Source organism: Mycteria americana, chromosome 1 (assembly GCF_035582795.1).
Source record: "Mycteria americana isolate JAX WOST 10 ecotype Jacksonville Zoo and Gardens chromosome 1, USCA_MyAme_1.0, whole genome shotgun sequence".
Taxonomy (NCBI): domain Eukaryota; kingdom Metazoa; phylum Chordata; class Aves; order Ciconiiformes; family Ciconiidae; genus Mycteria; species Mycteria americana.
The window spans coordinates 73,874,769-73,896,964 of record NC_134365.1 but is presented as its reverse complement, the minus strand read 5'-3'; the positions used below and the strand labels follow the sequence as shown (position 1 = coordinate 73,896,964).

Genomic DNA, 22,196 nt, shown 5'->3' with positions numbered 1-22,196 from the left:
ATGGACAGGCCAATCACTGCTGGCCAGCTTAAAGACAAGTCACTCTTCCAGGACAGCGATGGCAGCGCAGTTCCTGCCAAGAGCGTGTGCCATAATTGTTCAAAGCTAAAGGTACAGAGGGGAGCCCTCACAACATATTTTCTCTGGAATACTGAAAATTACAATTTGAAGTTCTATCAAAATTCACTTAGTTCTCTATGACACTGAAGGTTGTGATTCCAAGAATATAGAAGTCAATAAATGTGTTCAGCAGTTAAAAAGAGAAGCCATATTTTACTAACGAATCATTTAGAGGTGTGCTATAGTCATAGTGGTAGTTGCAGCTATATCTTTTTATCCATGCTTTTTAGAACAGGAGAAGTAGGAGTAATAAGACATGCCGTAATTATAGTACCAGTAATGAACAACTTCATGCTGCAAGTTTTCCCTAAGGAAGGAAACAGCTAAAATGGTATGTGGTAGAAAGGTAGAAGGTGCACACAGTCAATGTCAACTTTCTTTTTCTTTGCAGTAGAAGAGGCTTTGGAGGCCACCCTGAAAGAGAAAGTAAAATCTTCTGTTTTAATGAAAACAATAGGAAGAATCTCTTCACAGAGAATTAGAAAGCAAAGCATTTGATTTTTGTGTTTCTTGAGTAGGTTGCTCAGGCATCCAGCCAATGAAGAAGAAATTCTTTCTTTGCAAACTCAATTATTTTCTCTCTCCAGATATTTCTTGGAGCTCTAGCTTTTTCCTTTTTTGCCAAAGGATTTTCTGGAAGCTACATGAAGAGCATGTCCAGTCAAATTGAAAGGAGATTTGAAATCTCATCATCAATTGTTGGCATTATTGATGGCAGCTTTGAGATAGGTATATGTACTTTCTTTGAAAGTGGATAAATACTGCTTCTTAATACATTTTTCCCCCTAAAAAAAATCTCTTTGTAATCTTACTGGTTCTCTCTCCTGTTGATGCAGGTAACTTAATGGTAATGGTGTTGGTGAGCTACCTTGGACCAAGAGTTCATCGACCAAAAGTAATTGCTGTTGGATGTCTCATTATGTCCTTAGGAGCATTTTTGTCAGTGATGCCTCAGTTCCTAATGGGACGGTAAATATGGAGAGTTTTCACATTGTGCAGTAATTGAACTTGACTATATGAAGTGTTTTTTAATCATACACCTGAGTTAAAAGCTTGACAATAGTAGTTTCTTCCAGATAAAAGGAAGGTTTTAATAGGTGGATTTTTTAGTATTGACTTTCTGATTTCCTGTCTGAAATGTAACCTCTTTCTACAGGTAAGTAAGAGAGAAACCTCAGGTTTCTACAGAACTTATACATAATTAGGGATAAAGTGGGTTGTATTTTTCACCTGGGATGGATATATATAGATATGGGGGGTTTTTTTTAGCTGTTCTTTTTTTTTTTAATACTTGAACTGTAACGAGATCTTGATGGAAGAGTTTTCTTTCTCCATGGTGGCTATTCATGCTAAGCTCTTTAAAATTATGAAAATCTGTATCTATCTCCACTGAACTCAGGGAGACTTAACTATCTAAATACCCCTTCACATCTAAGCTTTAGTGCTTACATAGTTGTCAGAAGCAGTTCATACCTCTCCAATCCTTCGGCATCCTTACTGAATAGTAGTTGAAAATAAAACCCCTCTGTCCCTCAAAAATTAAAATTTATTTGTGCATCTTCTTTAGTTCCAAAACCAATACCTTTGATAAGGAGAGTATGGAAAGAATTATATCTGGGGACCATGGTATGGAAAGTGGCCACAGTCACTACTCTGCTTGGGAACCTGCACTGCAAGGGACAGCACAGGCCAGAAGCAGAGCTATGGAAATCTCTGATTTAACCCAAACTCACAGCCAGGTTCTGAAGATTACCCATTCTCCACAACACTGAGCAAAACCCAGTGGCCATGGGGACCTCACTGTCACCCGTCACAATATTAAAGGTTACCACTTGATTGCACAGTCAGAGCGAATATCTGCTTTCCATTTATCCCAATGTAGCATAAATGTACTCAAGCTGGCTTCAATTTACTTAGTGGATTTGCTGTAGTAGTTGGCTGCCTAAATACAGACAAACTGGCACATGTGTTTTGCAGCCCGTGTTAATCTCTTTATAGACACAGATAGGTTACTACTAGATCCTTAGCTAGCTCATTTTAAACTAGCACAGAAATCCCTATGTTACACGTCTGTCACATAGGTAAGAAACTGGTGCCAGTATGGAAAAACATCAGCACTGTTGTATGTAGGCAGATGTGGATGGACTCTGCCTCTGTCCTTCAGTCTAAAGAATGATCTCTTAAGCCCTGGAAGCGGCTTTTTTGCTCTTTAGCTTAAGAAAATATTGCGGTTAGAATGGTCAGAGCATTTTGAAAAAGGTATGAAGATACCGATCTTTTTTTAAGTGAAAGCACTGGAAATGGGTTGCCCCTCTGCTTTGCCTGCACGTAACAGGAATGAACACAAGGCTCATACACACTTCCTGCAAAGCAGTGTCTTTCATGTGTCAGTTGTATTTTACACAGTTGTTTTCCAGTTATAATTATGAAAGGATAACTGTTACTGTGGACAACTCCTCTACGAGTGTATCAGCTTGCTCCCCAGCATCGTCTGAGGGCCTTCCAGTCACAGATGCTACAGAAACACCCAGTGCAATGAAAAATTTTGGTAAGCAAAAGCTCTGATGCTGGGTTCTCTTCTTCTGCTTGTCCCCATTTTATACACCTTCTTTTACTGGAAAGCAGTAAAACCCCTGTTAGAAACTGTGATATATACAAACCCACCCTATGATGATTGTAAAAAACCATATCTTATGTTATTTTTCTGTTGCAATAAAGTATTGTCAGGATTATGTTCACAGAAATGTAAATGTTTATGGCCTGCAGGATGTGAGAAAACAACAAATTCCTACCTGTGGCTCTTTGTGTTGATGGGGAACCTTTTACGTGGAATTGGGGAAGCACCAGTTATGCCACTGGGGGTTTCATATATTGATGATTTTTCTAAAGAAGAAAACTCAGCATTTTACATAGGTAATATGCAAATAAGTGATTCTTATGCTAAACTTTCTTTTCTTTAACGTTTCTGTAGCCAAGCAAATACTCACCAAAAAAAATCTATCTATCTGCTCTGTTCTGGATAATTTTGAGTTGTACAGAGACAAAAAAGCAGTTCGAAAGAGATCTCATGTTTATTTTTGAAGGATATTTCCCAGATGCTCCTTTTGCTTTCCCCAAGTGGCTTCTGCTACATGTGTCAGTTTTCTCTGTAATGAAGAGAAGCATAATCAAATACTACTTTCTCCAAAATGAGAAATCATATCTGTCTTGTCTGGCGTATCATCTTCAGTACCACCGCTTCAGAGGATAAAATTCTTCCTAATCACTGTTTCACAGAGAAGAGAATGATCCTTAATGTAAGGATCAGTAATGCAATCACAGTAACGTAAACATGTTTCAGAAGCTTTTACCTGACTTTTTGAATTTTACATGCAGCACACTTCCTGATGAAAGCTTTTTAAAGTCGCTAGTTACCGAAGGAAAAACCAAACCCTTGCCAGGGTGTTGTAACAAATCCCTTCTAATTGGGATTTCGTTGTTGTTGTTTTGATGGAAGGTAGCCTATTGCCCAAGACAGAATGACTTACACCCAAGCTAATTAATTTATTGCCAAACTGGTTTAATAGCATGGAGTGTTTCTTTGGCTGAGGGAGGTGAAAACTGTTGCCTGTAGTAAACTTGGTGAAGTTGAACTGGTCATAAAGATAGTAAGACACAGTTTCAGGAAGAGCTCAGTATGTAATGCTACAGGGTAAGGCCATTGCAAATGTCTTCATTTGGGGATGAGGAAATCTGCAGGTTGAAGAAAATGGAAGTATTGTGAAGGAAGCTGACAAAAACAAAAGTTCCACTCAGTAGTTATCCAAAATATTTGTAATCGCCTCTGAGCTTCTGATTAAAGGTATTTTAAAAAGTTCAGCTGGAATTTTTTCTCGTCAGAATCTGATCTGGGAGAGACTGCAATGGGTTGGAGACTACTGAGGAAGTGAGACTAAAAATATAGAGTAGACACAGAGAATAGTATGTATTCAAGCAAAATGAAAATTTGTTTGGGTCGTGCAAGTGAAAGAAAGTATTTTGTTTACAGAGTATTAAAATATTTCATTTTAACATTCTGAATAGCAATTTTCAGTCTCTTATTCCATTTTGATGGACTGACCCAATTTGCAAAAAAAGTGAATGTTGAAATAGTCTTTTGCGTAGAGCTGAAATTCCTTTTCTTGACCAACTTTAATTCTTTCCTAGATCTGATTTTTTTATCAGTTGACTGAATCAATTTATGATCAGTGTTTTTGTAAAATGCAACAAAAATTGTCCTCTAATAAAAAAAGTCAGTCAAGCCTTGCTGATGAATTTTGACCATTGATCTCATTATTTGACCCTGAGCAAGAAGTTTCACTTTCCTGACTCTCCTTTTCCTCCCGCCCTTAGATGTTTTGTTGACTAAGGACATAAGTTATTTTGAGGCAGAGACAGCTTTTTATTGTGTCAATAGAATGCATTAAAATCTTTTTGGCAGAGTTGTAGTGTAAATGATAACTGACAGCAATAAAACCGGAGTTGTCATAGGAAGGAACAGAAAAGGAAAAAAATTAGCGTTTTTGTTAAGCTGTCTTACAGAATTTAGTAGAGGATGGTAGCTTTTCTGTAGAACTCTGTGAGACAGGAAATGGATTCCCCCCCCCCCCCCCCCCCCCCGCCCCCAGGAAATTCTATAGTTTTCAGACTGACTTTTACAGAACCTTTTTAATTTATGTAGTTCTACCAGGCCATCAACGTGGTCCTGCGGTGGTACAATGCACTGTACACCACATACAGTCCTGAAAAGCTCTTCTGCGTAGGGTCACTACTCAGGATGACTGAAAGGTGTAATGATCTGACCCTCTGTGTCTACATGCAATTGGCATTTGTCAAGAGACAGGAATATCAGAATCTCAGTGGTTTGCTTTGTTCTGAGAGAGGCCTTTGGTGGAGTCACCTTTGAGGCCAACTGCTCTGACTGAGAGGTTATTTCATAAATACTCCTCCATGCTAAGCACCTAATTTATTCAGATGTTTTATGGTCTTCAGATATTTTGCTTCTGCTTAGGTGCCTATAGAAGGGTTGCCAACATACATATGAGGATTTCACCTGTACTAATAAGCTTTCAGTAGCCATTTTTTAAAATGAATTTCTGATTTTATTTGAAACTGAATGTTGACATGGTTAATTAATGGCAGTAGCCATCAGACTTATCATGTAAGAGGAGTAACAGACAATTAAAGATATTTAATGAGGAGTACTTCACTTCCATGGATTTCTCACCAACGCAGATACTTTGAATGAATGACATTTCATCACTGAGTTGAGCATTAGCATATAATCTTGTAAGTGTTGAACCCATGGCTTCAGTAGAAACGTATCTGAGGCCAATGTATGTTGTAAATTTTAATACCTGTTACATGTTAAATTACTCATCAATACAAAGGCTTGGCTGAGCTATGTCAATATGCAGCAGCTGATTAAGTGATAAGTCTGCATGATTTACTGTTTGTGGTTTAGTTTGTTTATTAATTACAAAGAATAAATATTACAAAGCAAAAATATCCTAAGAAAATATCACTGTGAAATTATTTGCTTTTGTTTTGTCACAATATAAACATATTATCTTAGCGAAGTTATTCTTGAATTTAAAGGGTATGCAAGTGTGAAATTTAATTTAAAAACTATACATACGCAAAGTTATTGCACATATGCTTCTTAGCTTATCTGATAGCATATGGTATCTTAAAGAAATATACTGCATACAATATACAAAGCCAGTGTTATGGATGTGCTGGTTTTTATCTGTTTATTTTAGATATATGCCACTGAGTATTTGAACTTTGGAGATGAGCTTGCATAGTTCTGAGTAGTAAGTTCTACTTTAGACTCACTGTTAAATAACATAAAGAGCTAATTCCTGGCTTCTAGTGTCAAAATCCTGACTCTGCAGCAGTCAGTCATTTGGAAGAATCAGAATTTAGTCTAAAAGGCCAGATCTGATGAAGTAAAGTGAGAGAACTAAATGAAAGCAGTATGCAATTAGAGCAATGAAGCAAAGATAAAAACTGAATGGTTAAATTATGCTGTAAGAATTTATTACAGAAGTCCTTGATCATAAGCTGAGGAATCACTACATTCAGCAAAGAGTTTGCAAAATCAACAGGAGAAAAATCTCTGCAGTAGAACAACATAGTAGGATTTACAGAGCGTAGTGCCAAATGTGCACAAGAACTGACAGGCACTTGGTCAAGAATTCCTTTTTTTCTAATAGAATTGCAGTTATATTTTTCTAATAGAATAGCCTTCAATATTTTTCTAATAGAATAGCCTTCTGCAACTTCAAACCACTCCCAGGTGGCAGTTCCATGCTAGAATTCAGAAATCCAAATCACTAACCTTTTTTTGAAACTGTTACCCTCTCACAACTAAACTTCAACAGATCAACAAAAGTGACAAGGGAATGTGAGGACCTATGACCTATGTTTGAATTATTTTGAGGATATTTTCATTTTATGTTGATTGCCAGCAGTGGTCACCAAAGTCAAATTGTGTTGTATTTACAAATGCAGTCAGCAAAATGCAGTCCTAGCTTCCTAGATTTCCTGCTAGTCTTCACAGCTTATTCATTTGCTCCTAGGGGCATCCCACCTTTTCTGATCCCATGTTATCTCCTTTGTAAGCAGAGACAGAGCAGGAAATAGAAGCCCCAGTGAGGCCAGTAGCAAAACTGCAACCTGCTTTTAAAGAGGTCATTACCTGATCACCGGATTTCTTGATTTTTTTTTTAGAGCCGCATAAGTGCGTATTATCGCAACAGGTAGCTGATTCGCTCATTCTGGTGCTGAATGATTCAACAAAGATTCTGTCTAATGAACTCTGATCACACAGAGGGACACTTATATCTCCTTGTTGCCTACTGAAAATATTCTCAGGGTCCTGTACCTAATTTCATGTCCACGCACTTTTATTGTCCCAGTCATCCTAATGTGATTCCAAACTGCAAAGATGTGCCTTCTTATATCCACACCATCAGATCAACTACTGCTACTTAAAATTAAACTAGGGACCTGAACACATACTATAGGGAAACATCCTGACTTCTACAATCATAGAACATCATGGAAGCTGTAAATAGAGTTGCAGGTAGACTTATGATACCTCCAACGGGCCTGGAGTTGTATCTTCATTAGTTAACCACCACAAGCTGAACAATGCAACTACAAAAATCGGGGGGGGGGGGGGGATAAAAATCATTGCAGTGTTACTCTCTTTCTTCCTGTTCCTTCCAAGACACCAATCTTGCCAATGAAATGCGTGTGGGGGTCCACGTGAGACCGCACTCGCTTCGGCAAAACCCTGTGAGGGTGAAGGAGTCTACTTCCACATTGCAGCTATTGCATTGGCAGCTTACGGCTTATTTTCTTGCTGATCAGAAGCTTCCCATTAGACATCCCCTAACGGCCTGTGCTCCTCTTCGGCTTCCTCCCTCCTCTCTCCTTTCCTTGCCCTCAGAGAAGGCGGCGTGCTTGTCCGCAGAACGTTTTGCTCAATCTCCTGTGCTGCCTCCCTTCTCTTACAGGCCTGGTGAGATCCTCGGGCATGTTTGGACCGACCCTGGGCTTCCTGCTTGGATCTTTCTGTGCCAGCCTCTGGGTTGACATTGGCGTTGTGGATATCAGTAAGAGACTGTGGGGTGGTGCATTAACTGAGAAGATGGCTGTGTATAGGTACCTGCATGCCAAGAAGCACCTTCCCAGCTTACTACTTCAAAAAGGGGGGGCTCTGCAGAGAGTTTTTCGTACTCGAAAACTAGTGTTATTTACATTTTAGTATCTGCAGCGTTGTAGTGTGACTGGAATAGCCCTTGATGCAAGACCCCTACCCCCACTGCAGAAAAATTTTGCACCTCTTTATGCTTGCGGATGCACTTGTTACACCCTCGCTGCGCAGCTGAGAACAAATGAGCAAATGAAAGACCATCCACACATTGAGGGAACAGTGAAAGGCCTTTGCTCATGGACACTTTCAACTCTTGGCAAAAACTATGTTCTCTTAAAAAGCATGCAGCAAAGATTCACATGAAAATAATTTCATTGTTCAAATCACTTTCAAGTCTCTAATCCCAGGGAAAATTTGAGGAACTTCAAGGAAAAACTATTGATTTGGGGGATAGAAGAAGGAGGGGACAGTGGGAAATTGAGAAAGGGAAGTTCTTTTTGGGTGGTGAAGGGCCCTCTTGCTGTCACTCATTCCCACTGAAAGTGTTGGAAGATTGTGGCAGGGAAATGCCACCATGGGTCTAAATGGAGACATCTATTTTTGACTGCATGGGACTGATTTGATACAAGCTGCATTTCAATTCTCGTATGAAACATAAATCACCCTGTTCTGGTCTTTAAATTATATATATAAGGATACCTATAGTAAGTTTAATTGCTCTGCATGATATTTAATCTATTTTCCTGTCTTTCTGTATTTTATAGATGCTATCAGCATAAATCCTAAGGATACCCGTTGGGTTGGTGCCTGGTGGCTTGGACTGCTTATCTGTGGAGCAGTCAACTTCACTGCTTCATTGCCCTTCTGGTTTCTGCCTTACTCCTTACCAAAAGAAGGAGAGAATGAAAACCTGAAGATTAGTCATTTGCCTGTTCAAGATCACTGTAAAATAGACCCCCCAGCTCAGCCACAGTTAAAGTTCTCAGAGGCAGTAAAAGGTGAAAGATTATTGCCCAAATGTTTGCATGTGAATTCCCTCTCATGGGTTCCTTCTGAACTGAGTGTGGATTTGCACAACCCTCAGCAAAATGCATGTTTCTGCAGTGCAAATGATGGACAAAAATGCTCTCTTTAATTTATAGTATTATAATTACATGCTAAGGGTGTGTTTCAGTCCTCTCCTTATGTCAAGACAGCTGGAAAAAGGTCATGCTGTTGCTTTGAGCACCAGAGATTCTCAGTTCAACACAGTAGTTGTCATATGATGTATTACAGCTATAATCCTATGATTATGAAGAAAGAGGGGGGAAAAAATCCCATCCCTCATTAATGACCAGTCCACAGCTGGCAGGTTCCTGTTTCACTGAGGCCAACATATGGGAGGGAAACATGAGGCTAAGTACTACGTTAGCTGTTGGAGGGATTTTACTGGATTTATAGCTCCTGTGTATGAGCTCAGCGATACCAAATTAATCTTGCATAGGCAATATCAGACCCAACTACCCATTGCCGGCCTCCCCCAAGGGTTTTATTTGTATGTATGTAGGCATGTGCACCCCTTAGTAGCTATTGCAGATGTGTTTTGAACTCTCATCTTTTAGGCAAGTGTGCCAACAACCAAACTACAGGATAAATGCAGGTTTTTGCCTTCCCTTTAATTCCATGGACTTAGGTACTCTACCCAAGGGTCTCAGGAAAAGTTCCAGCCTTTTGCTTGGTCAGGTGCTCCCTATCTCTGAATATCAGCCTCACGTGGGTATCTCATGTGGTTTGTGAAGGCTCCTGCCTTAGGCACCAAACTTTTCACTTGGTACATTATAGAGTCTTAATGCTCCTCTAGGGACACTCTCTTGTACAGGCATTGAGAATCAGTGTTGCAAGCCTTAGTGCCTTTGATGAATAGTCCTGTGTCACACACAAGAGAATCTAGGTTTTCTGGTTCCCGCTTCAGCATCCACTGTGCCATTCAGCCTTGCTGCTCCTGTAAGTCATGTGTTGGCAATGAGGAAAACTCTCACATATGTTTTTATGGGCAAAGCATATGTTTCTACGGGCAAAGAATTATAATCTGCAATACAGCCAAATTAAATCAAAGTTAGTTTTATTATCTAAAGGATGTCAAAACAGCTCTTCTCTGTGTGTAGCAGGGTGTACAGCATATACCTCTCCATTGCAGATTTCTTCCCAGCTCTGAAGAAGCTGTTTGGAAATCCAGTTTTCCTGGTGTACATCTTCCTCACTATTCTGCAGTACAATTCTCTTGTTGGGTTGATAACCTATGAGACAAAGTTTATGGAGCAGCAATTTAATGTATCAGTGGCAAGAGCCATCTTTCTAATTGGTAGGTACCTGTCCTTCTTTTAAATTCCAGTGTCAAGAAGGAAGCTTTTCTTTGTTATTTTGCCTTCCCTTTCAGGAGGAGCTTCTGTGAACTTTTTTGGTTAAAGTATGTAGTGGTTTATTAATTTTCCTACTGTATTGTGAAAATGGATGTTAATTTTCCTGGTGTTCCTAATTTAGTGAGCTAGAGGATTATTAGAACTTGGTGGATTTTTTTTGGGGGGTGAAGTTTTTTTCAGAGTGAGATTTGGGTTACGAATGTATCTGTTTTTGTGAACAAAAACCACACATAAACTGCAACTAAGTAACAACTAAAAGAGAAAAACATTTAATTTAGAAAATGTCTAATGAAATGTGTGATTTTCCTTTTCAGAATAACATCTTGGTATAAATGTTCTTCCATTTTGATTACAAATACAAATATTATAAGCAATAAGAAACCAAAATGTAAAATTTTGAGTAATTTCATTCAGCTCAAAGCTCTTTTTCTATTTGCCAGTTCCCTGAAAAATAAGTTCTTTGTAGTGTTCTACAAAAAAAGAATGCTGAAATTATATTAATCTTACAGTGAATAATATGGTCTCATAACCTGGCAAGAAAACCAGGGAATTTGTGGTCATTGCAGAACTGATATTCCATTACTTTAATCTGAAGGCACCCTGCTTTGATGCGGGTTAGGTACAAATGTGGTAAGAACTTTCTTTTTCCTATCTTTTTTTGGATGCAGGGAAAGTTTTACAAAACCAACACGGCCAAAAAACCCAACCAAACAAAAAAACTCACAGAGAAAGGCAAAACCCTCACAATAAAACCTTGTAAAAGCTCTCTATTTAGCATGTAAATATTAGGGCTGGAGTTTGTGAAGTGCTGAACGGATTAAATCTAAATGCAAATCTTCCCATGATTCACTCTCAGAGCAAAATGGAATCAAATGCAAAACCAGACACTGCTTCCTTTCATATGCCGTTTTGGAGATTTATTTTTGCAACTTTCAGAAAGTTTAATGTTTTATTTTAGATGAAGAAGTGCCCATGAGCTAAGACATTTATCTCATTTACTCCAGTTTCTAACAGGCACCTGTATAGGTTTTATTATATCAATATACATACGAACAACAGTATAGTAAAAAGGTAGGGAATATTGAGTAACTAAGCTTTTTAAGGTCATAACATGACTTGAAAGAAAATGGGGAAGTAAGCAAAATTACTTAAAGGTAATAAAAAAATCTTAGAACCTCAAAGGATCAGTCTGAAAATAGGTCAGTATCTGATATTTTGGAAACTAGTAGAACCAGATACTTATTCTAAAAAGGGTCAATGCAAGTGACAGCAGTTAACATTTTTGTTACTTTCTATTTGCAGGTGTGATACTTTTACCCATCACAATCCTGGGGATGTTTCTAGGAGGCTTTCTGATCAAGAAATTCAAACTTCACATAACTGAAATGGCAAAGTTTGCATGCATCACCTTTATAGTAGCATATTTGTTAAACCTCTTGTACTTTACGTGCAGTTGTGAGGTGCTCCAGGTGGCCGGTTTGACAGCGCCCTACTCTGGGTTTGTATCCCTTTGGGTTTGTGTTGGTTGTGTCATTTGTCACGGTTGCTTCCATGACAGTGCAGAACATGGTGCACGCACCTGTATTGCTCTAGTCTCACAAACTAATCTGGGTTTGTAATCTCATCTGGGCTACAAACCTTCTACTCTAGAAAACATTTTGATTTGAATTTGGCTGAGTTCTGAAACATGTCTTCTCTGTTGATTTGCTGTAGCATATTGCTTTATCCTTTTGCATAAAAAAAAATCATATATGTGTCTCTTTAAAGACAACAAATCTTTGTTGAAATTGACCTGTGTTAGGTCATCCGCTAGTGACAGTGCGGTTTCAGCTAAAGTGGAGCTACTGTGATTGTATCATTTTACCGCTCCCTTGGTAGCGATACACACAAGAAAATGCCGGGTTTTGAGATAGACTTGTCAGGCTGAAATGATACCTAGTGTTGGGGATGGACAGGATATCCCGATTTTGTTTTTCAAATTTTGTTTAAACTGGACATCTCTTTTTCTAAATTGTTTATTGCTGGATATTGACAATATACCTCTATATTCTGGCAAATTACTAATTAAGATGAAATTTATCACAGGCGAATTACATTTTTATATTCTATTTCAAAGCTTTCAAAGCTTTTTTTCAAAGCTTTCTATTTCAAAAATTTAAAGCCGGTCTCCTCCTACCATGTAGCGAGGGGGATGTAAAAAAAGTGTTGAAAGTGGCTTCCCCATAGTCCCCCGATGGCTTTGCCTCTAGAAGGGACCGTCCTCTAGATCAGTAGTTATCAACCTGCCTGGGGAGTTACCATCCTCCCTTGGTACCTGGTGCTGCTGACCTGCCTGTGTCCATTTTCTCAGCTGGGAGGTAGAAAGCGGACATGTCAGGAGTGTGTGCTGCCCAAAAAGATGTTCCCCCTCCCTTACCAGGACCATGATCATGCTTCCTTGAGAACATTTTGCTGACTCTAGCAGCCTGCCACAATTGCCTACTGTTTAAATTTAGCTCAGTCTGGTCCAAAAAATGTCAAGGGATTTTAAAGGATTAAACTGAATCCAGCAGGGCTTGCTAGATTGTCAATTCAGCAGAAACTCAGTCCTGTGTTTTTTGAAACTGAGCCTATGTTCAGAGAAATATCTAAGTTGTCTTGGCAAACCTGACACCCAGTTCAACTTTGAGGTGAGTTACATAAAAGATGTCAGAGGTTTGTGCAGTGGAGATAACTCTGCTTGACTGCAACATCTGATACTGTAGAGTGAATTAAAAAAAAGCAGAAAAATCAAGACAGCAAATACTGAAAGGGCAATTACAGTTTCTCCAGGAAAACTGAGACTGGAAAATTTAGCATGTGCTGAATGCATGTTCTGGTTAAGCGACTTACACACTGTTTTACCTGTTTAACAATTTGTAGTTTGAAGACAAGCAACAGCCCAATGAGGGCTAAACCTCCCAGTTATTTTCCCTTCTAAAAGACAGGAGAAATGTAGCCCCCTTGAGGTGTGTTTTGGCTTGAGGGGTAAGGAGGAAGAAAAGGCAAATTTTGAACACTTTTTCCTTTATATTGTGAGTGACTTCAAAGCAGGGGTGATTTGTAGATGGTGGACTCCTAATACTTTCTGAAAATTGAGCCCTGCTACTATGCCCTCAGAGTTGCTGGCCACTTTTTAAATTCTCAACTCTAGTTGTCATCTGCTTAGTTTAACTCCTTGGGGCCTGATTTTGATGTTTCTTACAGATATGTTGGTAAAAGTGGAAGCTATGAAAGTCCATGATAATATACAACAAGAAATGAGATCTGATAAGAAATGGAGCTCAAGCCTGTCCCAGGTGCAGGACTGCTGCTGCTAAATACAGTCAGAGCTGAGACAGAGGCAGCACTTCTCACTCAGGCTCATGCAACTTCCATTGCCACTAATCGGCTTTGATCCAGTGAAAAAAAAGTCAAGGACTTCTTGCTGCTGTAGTTTTATGTAGTTTTATATCACCACTTCTAGCACCCAGATATGGTATGATATCTACAGCTAAGGAAAAGCATGGCCAGTCTACAGGTGATAAGAGATTCTAGGTATGATTTTCTTTTTCTCGGGTTGAGTTTCAAATGAAAAAGTAATACCAAATATTCCCTCCCAGCCAAGAATACCTAGTTTGTAAGTTCCATGCCTTTTCAGCAACAATCCATAAAAATATTAATGCTTGATGAAAAATCTCAAGAGAGCTTTGGCTTAGCTGAAATTGGCTTAGTCTCCATATGACAACTTCACAGTCCATTGGATGGTAGCAGATACCTGTCCATGTTGATTGCTTCACTTTCTCCACGTTTTTCCTGCCTACTCCCTGATATTTTGTTTGACTATGTAATTCGACTAAATAATTCTTTTATTTCATTCTGTTTTCCTCCAGATTAAAGCACCTTTCCTCCCCCAAAAACAGCTTCATGGCGAGTTGCAATGCTGACTGCAGGTGCAAGCTGGATCAGTGGGACCCTGTTTGTGGGGATAATGGGATCACTTACATGACGGCCTGCTTTGCGGGATGTAAATCATCAACCGGGATGGGAAAGAATATGGTAAATATATAGGTGGCTAGGTGATTATTTAGTAAGGCCTGTTGCAATAGGACAAGTGGTAATGGTTTTAAACTAAAAGAGGGTAGATTTAGATGAGATATAAGGAAGAAATTCTTTATGATGAGGGTGGTGAAACACTGGAACCGGTTGCGCAGAGAGGTTGTAGATGCCCCATCCCTGGAAACATTCAAGGTCAGGTTGGACGGAGCTCTGAGCAACATGATCTAGTTGAAGATGTCCTTGCTCATTGCAGGGGGAGTTGGACTAGATGACCTTCAAAGGTGCCTTCCAACCCAAACTATTCTATGATTCTATGATTATAGATATAGCTAGATTTCTCCAATGTCCATTCTGTATGGTTTAAACTTGTAGTAGAAACTGAGTGAGTGCATGGTTGCAGGAAGGGTTTTTAAAACAGTTGGGGTGAGGTAAGTAAGCTATTCAGGAAAGACATGAAAACCTCAGTCTCTTGACTTACATTTCTTGAATGCTTTTATTTTGATTTTTTTGTAATTTATTTTCTTCTCAGCAAGATGACCATAAATTTGGCTTTAAGTTTCTCAGTATATCTCTTACTGCATAGGTACAACACAGCTAAGAGGGGTTTACTTTAGGGGGTTTACTTTAGGGGTTTACTGGTCTGGTTGTTATACTAGCAAAATTCCATGGTGTCAACTCATGTGCAGCAGACCTGTATAAAATTGTGAGTGCTGTTTTCACAAACTGTTACAGATCATACTGGAATTGCCTGCTTTCCTGGGCAAGTCATAACTCTAAATTGTACAGCCAAGAGGTCCCGTAAATATACATCTGGCCATTTTGTTCAGTGTATCAGCAGCAAAGCCATTTCCAGGACTTCAAACAATCCTACCTGGGGAAGACCATTAAAAACAGTAGGTTTACAGAAGCATGTGCAAATGGTCATGTCTTCTGGCAGAAGCAAAACTGTCTTCATGTAACAATACTGAAAGAGAGAGGCAACATTTTCAGGCTTATATCCATATATCCCAGCAATATTCTCTTGCTTCACTTCAGGGGAATTGGCTTTCAAACCCATGTTTCCTGCTCACTTCAAAGGGTATGAAACAGCCCTCTCTCAATCCAGCACCAAATGCTGTTTTAGATACATAACAATAGATATGCATGATTGCATTGTTGGGTCCACATTTATATTTTTATTGTTACTCATCTACTTCATAGGATTCCTGAGCAGAATGGCTGGATAACAGTTCACGCCTGAATTTTATAGCTTTTACCCATTTTAAGCATACACAGAGCACTTTCTGTCCTAGCAATGGCATGGCTGAAACTAGAGTCACAGTTGCTTTGTGTTGCTGGAGCAGCTCAGAGCGGCTGGAGCATGCCAATGAACTTGGCCATCAGTCTGCAAAGATGATTAGGGAGGTTCTTGCAGCGTAAACAACAGCCTGCCTGTTATGGGGAGTGAAAAATCTAGCTACTAAAGTAGTTTTGTGCCACTGAATTCTGATTAAATAAATTTTTCTTCTCATCTTCTCCTTTCAGGTGTTTCACAATTGCAGCTGTGTGGAAGGACAAGTGCATGGACTTGGCAATTCCTCTGCAGTTCTGGGACAATGCCAAAGAGAAAGCTGTACCAAAGCATTTCCCTATTTTTTAGCATTACAGACTGCATGTGCATTTATTTTAGCCTTAGGAGGCACTCCTACATACATGATTATGTTTAGGTGAAATACTTTACTTTACCTTGACCATAAAGCTTGGCGAGAGAGAAACAGAATATGGTATCTACTATTTCATTCCTATTGTGAGGAATGGCATGCTGATGAAATTGGGGCCCTGAGTCTTTGCCTGTACTCTGAAATCCAGCTCTGTTCAGAGGCACAGCAAAATGCCTGTCCACCAATTTAATTTCAATTTAAGGCTGAGTAGACACTTTGGTGATGAAATGGGTGGGCCTTATGCTGATCCTGAACATTAGTTTTCACTTCCAATGACAGGGATGTTTTTAACAGAGCAATGAACTTGAAATAAGATGTGATGTTAAGCCATATCCAAGGTGACTATGCTGTTGACATTACTCAGGAGGAAAACATTCACCTTTGTTAAGCCTTGTTGCCTCAGAATGTTTTCTGTGTTGTGAGAAGTCTGATATTCCCATTTTTTGTCAAGCTGGTATAAACAGAACTATGTCAGCAGCAATAATTTTTTAATTTTTATTTTTATTCCTTCAGTTGTAAAGCAGCACTGCTATTTTATACTCAGAAGAAAAGACAATGTTCTGTGCCTTTCGCATGGAAGTTTCCTTCCACTCATGCTCACGGGTGAATTGCAATCCTCAGTAGTTAGTGTGCATGACTAGATAACTCTCTTTGCTAAGCTGCTGGTTGTTCTGCAATATTTCTAAGTGCAGCCATTCTTACCGCATGCGTGGATTATGGACAAGGCTAACTTTGCTGGGCAAAGTTTTCAGAATACTAATGTGTATAATGAGAAGCCTTTCATGTTAACACTGAAAAGATGATGTACTGATGTATAAACTCCAGTTCAGGAAACAGGCTGGCAGCAAGTCTCACTCCTGCCCCTGTGCCAGCTCAGTATTCCCCTCTGCTTTTTGTGAATTCTTCCAGTTCATCTCATGGACGCAGGCTGTTTCTCCACTGGTAGGAATGAGGTACTTCTGTAGCCAGGTAACTCATGTTTGCTGTCTCTCTCTAAAATGCTAGAGGCAGAGATGGGTTTTACCTGCAGGTAGCTAGCAAGGACTGCACACCCTTGTTCCCTCTGTTCACCACTGCACAGTACAGCCCCTTCTAAAGCACAACAGCTTCTTGGAGCTTAACTTATGGACATGAAGTGCCTACTTTTAGTTGGTTCACTCTAATTTTCCCATGCATCCTCTCCCAAAAGTCTTTACAACCTCTTCTCCTTGGGTTGAAGATCAGTTTCTGTAGATTCTCCCATTTATTTCTATGAGAGTTCATCCACTGAAGTCAATGGAAGGAGGCTGTACATCTGAACTTTAACTTTGGTGAATGTTTTCAATTAGGGTTTGAGTGAGCTGTGCTAGGTAAGCCACAATACTTCTGCAATGGGGCACGTGCAAGTGTTCACAGGATGGCTATACCTACATTATTCTATGGTTCCCCAAAACAATGTACTATTTTTGTTTCCTTTTTAGATCTGTTTCACCAGACCTGAAATCCTTTGCTGTTGGGATTGAAACTTTAGGTGGTAGAGTACTAGGTAAAACTTCATTTCTTTGTGGGATTCAAGTAGGTAGTCAAAGAGACAGACCAAAGCTAGCCAGTGCAATGTCCTTGCTCCAGATGAGAACAGAAGAAATTTTCCGAAATTTTTCTTTGTAAGCAGAATATGCATTTCACATTTTTGGAGGAGCTTGCTACATGTTTCCTGCTATGTAATTATGTATTATGATTATCTCTTCAGAATTTTTTCTGTGCAGCAAAGGAATCAGGCAAAGGAAGGAAACTGCGTTGTACTTTTGTAGGGTTTTTTTGTTTGTTTGTGGACACAACTACCTGAGCTTGGTCAGTCTGGATATCCTTAACACTGATGATCCTATTTGCTGACCATTCTTCACTTAGAGCTACCATGTACTCTGCCTATTATTTTCTTTCTTTTCTGCAATAAATAATCATTCCAATCTTCAGACATGTAGTATGCCCTGCCTCTAACGTACCTTGCCTTATCTTCACTTTCTTGCTGATTTTTGAGATCTTCCCCATGCAGACAAGCCCAAGTAGTCATTTGGGCCTCTCTCCTAATCTCCGTATTTTAGCTGAATGCTGCAGAGAATCAATCTTGTGCTCTTATGAAATAGTTTTCTTCACAAAACTGCACATTATCCCTGAAACAGCTGATTATATTAAAGCATTATGACTGTCTAAAAGGAATTCTTCCAGTACTACATAAATAATACACTTATTACCTGGTTGGTTTTAAGCAAGTGTTTAATTTCAGCCCTTTGCACTCAGCTAACCATTTTTAATGGCAAACTGTTGTGTAATACCTGAATAGATACATTAGTATACATACATATTAATATGTCATGGAATGTAATTCCACACCGGGGACTGAAAAAGAAATGTCGGTTATATTATTTCTTTAAACAACAGAAGTTATAATTCTAATGAAAATGCCATTAAAGTAGAATTACTAACATTTCCCTCGCTGAATATAATAATGCTATAATCTTCTGTCCTTTCAACTCCCTTTAGGTACTTGCTTAAATATTTCACAAATCTTGGAATCTCAACACTGGATGTTTAGTTCCATTTTATGCAGCCATAATTCAGAAACCTTGAGATTCATTTCCTCATTTCTTTACCATGACATTAAACAGTGAGATCTTAATGTCTGAGATCATGTAATAAGAATTTTCTTTGCAGGAGGACTCCCAGCCCCTATTTATTTCGGCGCCTTGATAGATGAGACCTGCTTGAAATGGGGGACTAAAACCTGTGGGGGATCTGGATCTTGTCGGGTATATGACACGAAAGCTTTCAGGTAAGCTGAAATCTTAGGTAAGGGTTGGGAATTTGGCTTCTCAGGCAGCTTTGGGCACCAAGGACCAAGGTATACTTTGCCCATGACAATTGTCAATAGACTGATTAGGATACTAAAAGCACCAAAACTGCTTATTTTGACTAGGCCTTAATAGATCAAATAAGCCAAATAATTTGGATTCAGTCCGACATGTGACATTGCAGTACACTGTCTCACCTCACCAGAATTAGTTCCCTTATTGAAGCCTTAGTGCACTCACTGAATAACTCTGTGACACTTTGGCTTTGTGGGAGACTGAAGAACCATGGAGTAAGCGTAGTACTGAAGGCACTCTTCCTCATCCCTCATTTCTCTGCTTCCTAATGGATAAGGCAGCTCACAAAATCCACTTGGAGAGGGAACCCAAATGACTGCTGGTGCATGGAGAGCTGTGGCCGGGAGCACTGCATGCTGCCAGTGAGGGGCTGGGGGAAGGCTGGGACAACAGGCAAAGCCCCAGCTGGTGCAGCTTCTCCTGTCCCAGCCCTAAAATATCGTCTGCTGAATGGGGTACTCTTCGGACAGGAGGCATTTCTGCTAGGACTATAGGACCTGATTAGAACCTGCCTGGGCCTAAAAACCGTGAGATTGTTTGCTTTCTCTTTGTTATTTCTCAAAATGTGGAGCAATGCCTGGCTGAGAATAGATGGTTTTGCCAAAGTGTTTTTGATATCTTACTTGGTTCTGCTCAGAAGTGGCAAGCTTTATTTATACAAACATATTTTGTCACCTTTTTTTCTAGAAATGTCTATCTTGGCCTCATTGCAGGACTCCGGGCAGGATGCTGTCTCTTATACATAGTGCTCTCTGTTTTAATAATGAAATGCTTCAAACCAGATGGCAAAGAGATGACAAATATTAAAAATACAGAAAGATCAATCAGCAAAGAACCAGCTACTACCAACAAAAAAGAAATTCTTCCTGGTGCAAGAACCTCAGAGGAGAGTGAGGAAACTTGTATGTAAAAAAAGAGAAAGAAGGCCTTTTCCTAACTCTGCCTATCCTTCAGTTTTTCTAAGCACAACAGGGGTCTAATTACTGACTTCAACAGCTAGTTTACATTTTGAGGGTTCAAAAAAATATCTTTGAAACATTGACTTTCAATTTGCTTTACCCTATCGTCTTTCTCTCCTCATCTGAAACAATAGGGGGAAAAGGTTTTCAAAGTTTGGGGGAACTCTCCCATCCTCTTGCTTTCAGTCCCTTTCTAGACCAACAGTAAGACTAGCCAATTTTTTTTCCAGTGTCATACATTTGATTTTGATTGAAAAATTAAAAAGAAGAAATCCACAATAAGCTTCATTTCCATTTTTCACCGTCTTTATTTCAAGTCCTCTTGCTCTGTATTTAGTCCTACAGCTCTAAATGGCTAATTGAGTTAGTTACACTTGCCCAGTTGCTCTGATGGCCTTTGCTGCATGGTTCATGACCAGAGCTCTTTGTTCCAGACTGGGTCCCACGGCCCATGCTCAAGTGAGAGCCCCAGGGCTGTCAGTGAGCACTCTCTGAACAAGAACTGCACGACAACGCTGGAGTTTGGCTTGAACACAATAAACAATCAAAATAGATTGCAAACAAAAGAAAGTGGTGTATTAATTTTGCAGCACATCTCAGTATTGGGTTTGAGTAAAATTACTCTGAACTGATGCAATAAAGTGATAGGTGTTTAAGTTTCTTTGATTTTTTTTTTTGTGTGTGTGCGTGTGTGGGCATTTTTATCCTAATGACCACTGCATTTATACCACATGTATAGACATTTCCTTCCTTGTTTAAGCTCCAGTAAGCCTTGAAATACAGTACTGAAAACTTGCAAATTTATGGCTTTCCACAGACAGCCTAGTCCACAGAGAAACTTCAAGAAAGTCATTACTGGGGAAAAAAAGTCTCTAAAAATACTTGAAGTGTGATATTTCATTGACAGCCTTCATGATGTACCTTCACAATGGGAGCAAACATGCCTACTAAAATTACTGTAGGTTTTTGTCTCCATCGTCACAGCCATTTTGCTTTCTTTTCTGAAGGGTATTGCTGCTCCCTGTGGTCCTGTGCACAAGCTTAAAACTAGCAAACAAACTTTCTTTCCTAATCTTAAACTTCCTCAGGACATGGAAGAGAACATTGCTCTAATATAAAGAAAATCTACCACCTTTTATCTGAGAAAGCAGCAGAGCAGAGGGCTAAAGAGAGGGACTCTCCATATTAAATGATCTTCTGACCTTTCTTCTACCATCTGCCCTGTGTAAGTGCAAGAACAGGAACGGGAAAAGGGTTGATGTGGTATTCACTGAAAGTAAGTTCTTCATATCCTGGCCTTGGGGATGGAGTTGTTTGCATTTTACTGCTTAAAGACAATGACCAGCACATTTAGATGTTGTCTTTTACAATCACAGCTCTGATTATAAACTCCCAGCAGATATGGGGAAGCAGTGTGTGTTATAAGGGAACAGGAATGAAAGCTTCTCTAATACTAATGATATCAATATTGCATCTAGGCCTGGAAATAATTAAATAAAAATCCAAGTTCCAGAAACCCCAGGAATTTTACACGGAGAAAATTATGGTGTGTCTTTCTCCTTCTGCAAACAGTGTTTTAACATTGAATAAATATATTGGCAATTCTAGAAACGCTTCTGATCTGCGCTAGACGTATAGACTCAGTCAGGTGACTCATACTAACATAATTTCCCTCTTACTTCTGTTTGGGTATTTAGTTCTGTACATTGTTTTTTATATTACAGTTTTTTTGATGAGAGCATCTTTTGCACCTATTGCTTGATTTTCCCGGGATGTAAGGTTTTATCAAAGGTGTGTTGATAATTGATGTCAGAGTAGAGATGAGATTCTGGTCAGATCTGATGATTCATGTCCAGATATTTACCCCAGATGCAACTTGGTAAAGCAAGCTTTTTCAAACAAATAAGACTTAGCATCATTCTTCATAACAGTCCCAAATCGATAACAGCATAAGTGCTGCCACAGGTGGTATTAAATGAACCTCTGGCTCAGTATACTCCCAACTCCAAGGCTACATCATTTACCTACATTTTCAACATGCACTGTTTCTTTTGTGCAAGTCTAAGCACTCTCCTGTGAACAGCAGGTGGAAGTTTCTTCAAGGGAATAATTTCTTCTTCAACATGCAACTAGCACAGAATATACAAAAAATGAAATAGGTGGTCAACTGAGGGCATTTTCCAAAATTTTTTTATCCCCTTGCCTCTCACAATAGAGAAGAAATAAGGACATTCTCCCTTTTAATTCCTCCTGCTCCAAAGGCAACGTTTCACCAAACAGGGCAGCAGAGAGGCCCCTGGGACTCTGGTTTGGTGGGCAAAGCCACGTTACTGATTCTAGGATCAAAACTGGTGTCTTTGCCCTGAGCGATAGCT

At 39.4% G+C, this 22,196-nt stretch overlaps 1 protein-coding gene across 1 annotated transcript; it reads left to right on the top strand.

Moving 5' to 3' along the window:
* On the top strand, positions 1-19,772 carry LOC142411650 (solute carrier organic anion transporter family member 1C1-like). The gene is made up of 14 exons (XM_075505887.1): positions 1-111; positions 708-849; positions 957-1,089; positions 2,538-2,668; positions 2,887-3,033; positions 7,665-7,763; positions 8,569-8,802; positions 9,981-10,145; positions 11,506-11,701; positions 14,094-14,259; positions 15,784-15,965; positions 17,420-17,484; positions 18,651-18,768; positions 19,550-19,772. Exons 1-14 carry the CDS (start codon positions 1-3, stop codon positions 19,770-19,772), a joined length of 2,112 nt encoding a protein of 703 aa, XP_075362002.1.
* The last annotated feature ends 2,424 nt before the right edge of the window (positions 19,773-22,196 follow it).

Excerpts from the sequence above, each read along its gene's own strand:
- LOC142411650 (XM_075505887.1), top strand. The coding sequence starts at position 1 with ATGGACAGGCCAATCACTGCTGGCCAGCTTAAAGACAAGTCACTCTTC. Across the intron at positions 850-956 it reads TGATGGCAGCTTTGAGATAG|GTAACTTAATGGTAATGGTG; the intron begins GTATATGTACTT and ends CTGTTGATGCAG. Across the intron at positions 15,966-17,419 it reads ACATACATGATTATGTTTAG|ATCTGTTTCACCAGACCTGA; the intron begins GTGAAATACTTT and ends TTTCCTTTTTAG.